At 42.3% G+C, this 2,331-nt stretch overlaps 1 protein-coding gene across 1 annotated transcript in view; it reads left to right on the forward strand.

Annotated features, from left to right (window-relative positions):
* The window catches only part of GAPVD1 (GTPase activating protein and VPS9 domains 1), a gene marked incomplete in the record, with an annotated part of 67,031 nt that overhangs the window by 52,710 nt on the left and 11,990 nt on the right, over window positions 1-2,331 (forward strand). Inside the window, 1 exon segment of the mRNA XM_027775603.1 lies at window positions 208-337. Within this exon segment, the coding sequence (XP_027631404.1) occupies window positions 208-337 (130 nt within the window).

Below are 2,331 nucleotides of genomic sequence, written 5' to 3' on the forward strand. Positions count from 1 at the left end.
CGGAAGAAGTAAAACCTTTCTCAACAACTGTCTTGGCACATTATTATCCTTCATAACTTAAGTGTTTGAAGTTTTCTTCTTTCATTTTCCCAAAGAACTCTTACTGTAGGACAGTGTTAATTTGCCGAGTTACTCTGAATATTTGCCAGTACCAGCTTTTTCCATATTCACTCAGCTGTCCTTTTCTCGGGGGTGGGTTTTGTGTAGAAGTTATGGGTGATGGTGAAAGTGCACACGACTCTCCCCGTGACGAAGCACTGCAGAACATCTCGGCTGATGATCTCCCAGACTCTGCCAGCCAAGCGGCCCACCCACAGGATTCAGCTTTCTCCTACAGGTATTTCTTTTATGGGATTTACGACTTTTGGGCTTGCACTTTGCAGCACCATTGTAGTCACTTCCAGTCAAGTGATCTCATTGAGTCACTTAATAAACATATAAAATAGAGAGTTAAGAATGAAATGCCATTTACAAAGAAGGCTTTGCTTCATCTGTGGATGTTATATACCAAAGGCTTTAATTCAGAGATTAAAAACAACTCCTGTGCCCACAGGAGCCACATAAGTCATTGAAATGAAATAAATTGCAGCCCCGCCCATGCCAAGCCCCCAGTCCACATGAAAAATGTCAGGCGAGAACAGAGAGAGGAAGCAGGGTCCCGGTCGAGTTGGCAAATCCCCATGGTCTCTGGTAAACCTGCAGCAGCTTGTCAGCCTTGGTGTTCCCTAGTTCCCTGTTTCTAATGGGGCTGACAGAGAAAGTGGCTTCAGATTCTCTAAGTGTCATCTTTGTTTGATAAGGAAACTATGTTTTCTCAGATAAGGAGCATCAGTTTTAAAGCACTGGTTAATTTTTTTACTCTAGAAATAGTCAAACATGCACAAGAACAACCGATACACCCATTACCTAGATGCAGCAGTTACTAACACTGTTTTCATTCTGTTGTTGTTGTTGTTGTTCTTTTAGAGGATTTTGCCGTAGGGCACATGCATTCACCAGAGAGAGAGATATGGGGAGAGGGAAAGTGAGAAATCACTCCCTAAGGGGGATTGGCCACACCACAGTCCCTTCTCCTTTATTCTCCTCCTGGGATTTTGGGCACATAAACAGGCCCAGTGTGACTTTCAAGCCACTGGATCTGAGACTAGAACCACAGTCAGCCATGTGGGAGTCCAGCAACATTACTACACCATCTGCTGGCACCTAATATTATTTCAGATTTACCTCCTCTAGCCATTTTAAAGCAAACTCTAAATAATGTATCATTTCATTTATAAATATTGTGAAGCTTTGTAATGGTTGTTCCTACTGTAAAATTGAGGGGAGTAACAGAATTTTTATTTTCTGTCTTATTTTGCTAAAATTCATCAGGTGACTTTACCATTGTGTATTTTATGAGTCTTTGCAAAATGAGTAAGTAATATATTTAGTCAGCTTGATTTCTAAATTACTTATTTAATGGTAAAAATACTGATAGGGAGGAACTCTGAGCTGGTCAGATGAGGTAGACGAATGATAACCCTGCAGAGGAGGAGCAAACTCTTGCCTATTCTCTAAGGTGCTCAGATTGCTTTCTTTGGTTAGCAGATTCGAACATTCTAAAGAAGTTCTGGGGCCGACAGGTGCTGTGGTAGTTAAGGTGCTGGACCTCCCACATGACTGAATATGGTTCAAGTCCTGGACCTGGTGGCTTGAAAATCTCTCTAGGCGTATGTGTTTGCATGCCCAAAATCCCAGGAGAATGGGAGAGAAGGGATTATGGCATGGCCACCAACCTCCTCCCTTACCCTTCCAGCCTCTATATGACAGTGGAGCCAATGGAAGGGCCAACCTTGGATCCTGAGTTGATAAGAACATTCTGGGCATGCCCTTGTACACTGTGCTTCTGGCTGGCTGGGAGGCTGGGGGAGGGTCATGACATGGTAGAATCTTGTCCAGGGTACCTGTCCGTTTATCTCTCATGAAAGAAAGAAAAAAATGAAACTTAAGAAAATACAAACTTAAGAAAAATAAACAAGAATGGATTTCTTGTCTGGTGGTAAGCTGTCTTGTGGCAGAATCAGCATTTTCTATGAAATGTAATAGAAGGCTTTTTTTGGGGGGGGGGCTAGAATGCACTCAGCAGAGAGAGAGGGAGGAAGGAAAAAGCACCCTCCATGGGTAATGGTCACACAGCAGTCCTTTCTCCATCTCTCCTTCCACTTGGGATTTTGGGCATGCATGCTTGTGTTTCTCTCTTTTTTATTTATTTATTTATTTATTTATTTTTGAGAGCTTTTTTTTTTTTTTTTTTTTTTTGGTTTTAAGGCCCCTGCCCTCCCCAGAGAGACA

The sequence above is a fragment of the Tupaia chinensis genome, unplaced genomic scaffold (assembly GCF_000334495.1).
Source record: "Tupaia chinensis unplaced genomic scaffold, TupChi_1.0 Scaffold000575_1, whole genome shotgun sequence".
Classification (NCBI taxonomy): Eukaryota; Metazoa; Chordata; class Mammalia; order Scandentia; family Tupaiidae; genus Tupaia; species Tupaia belangeri.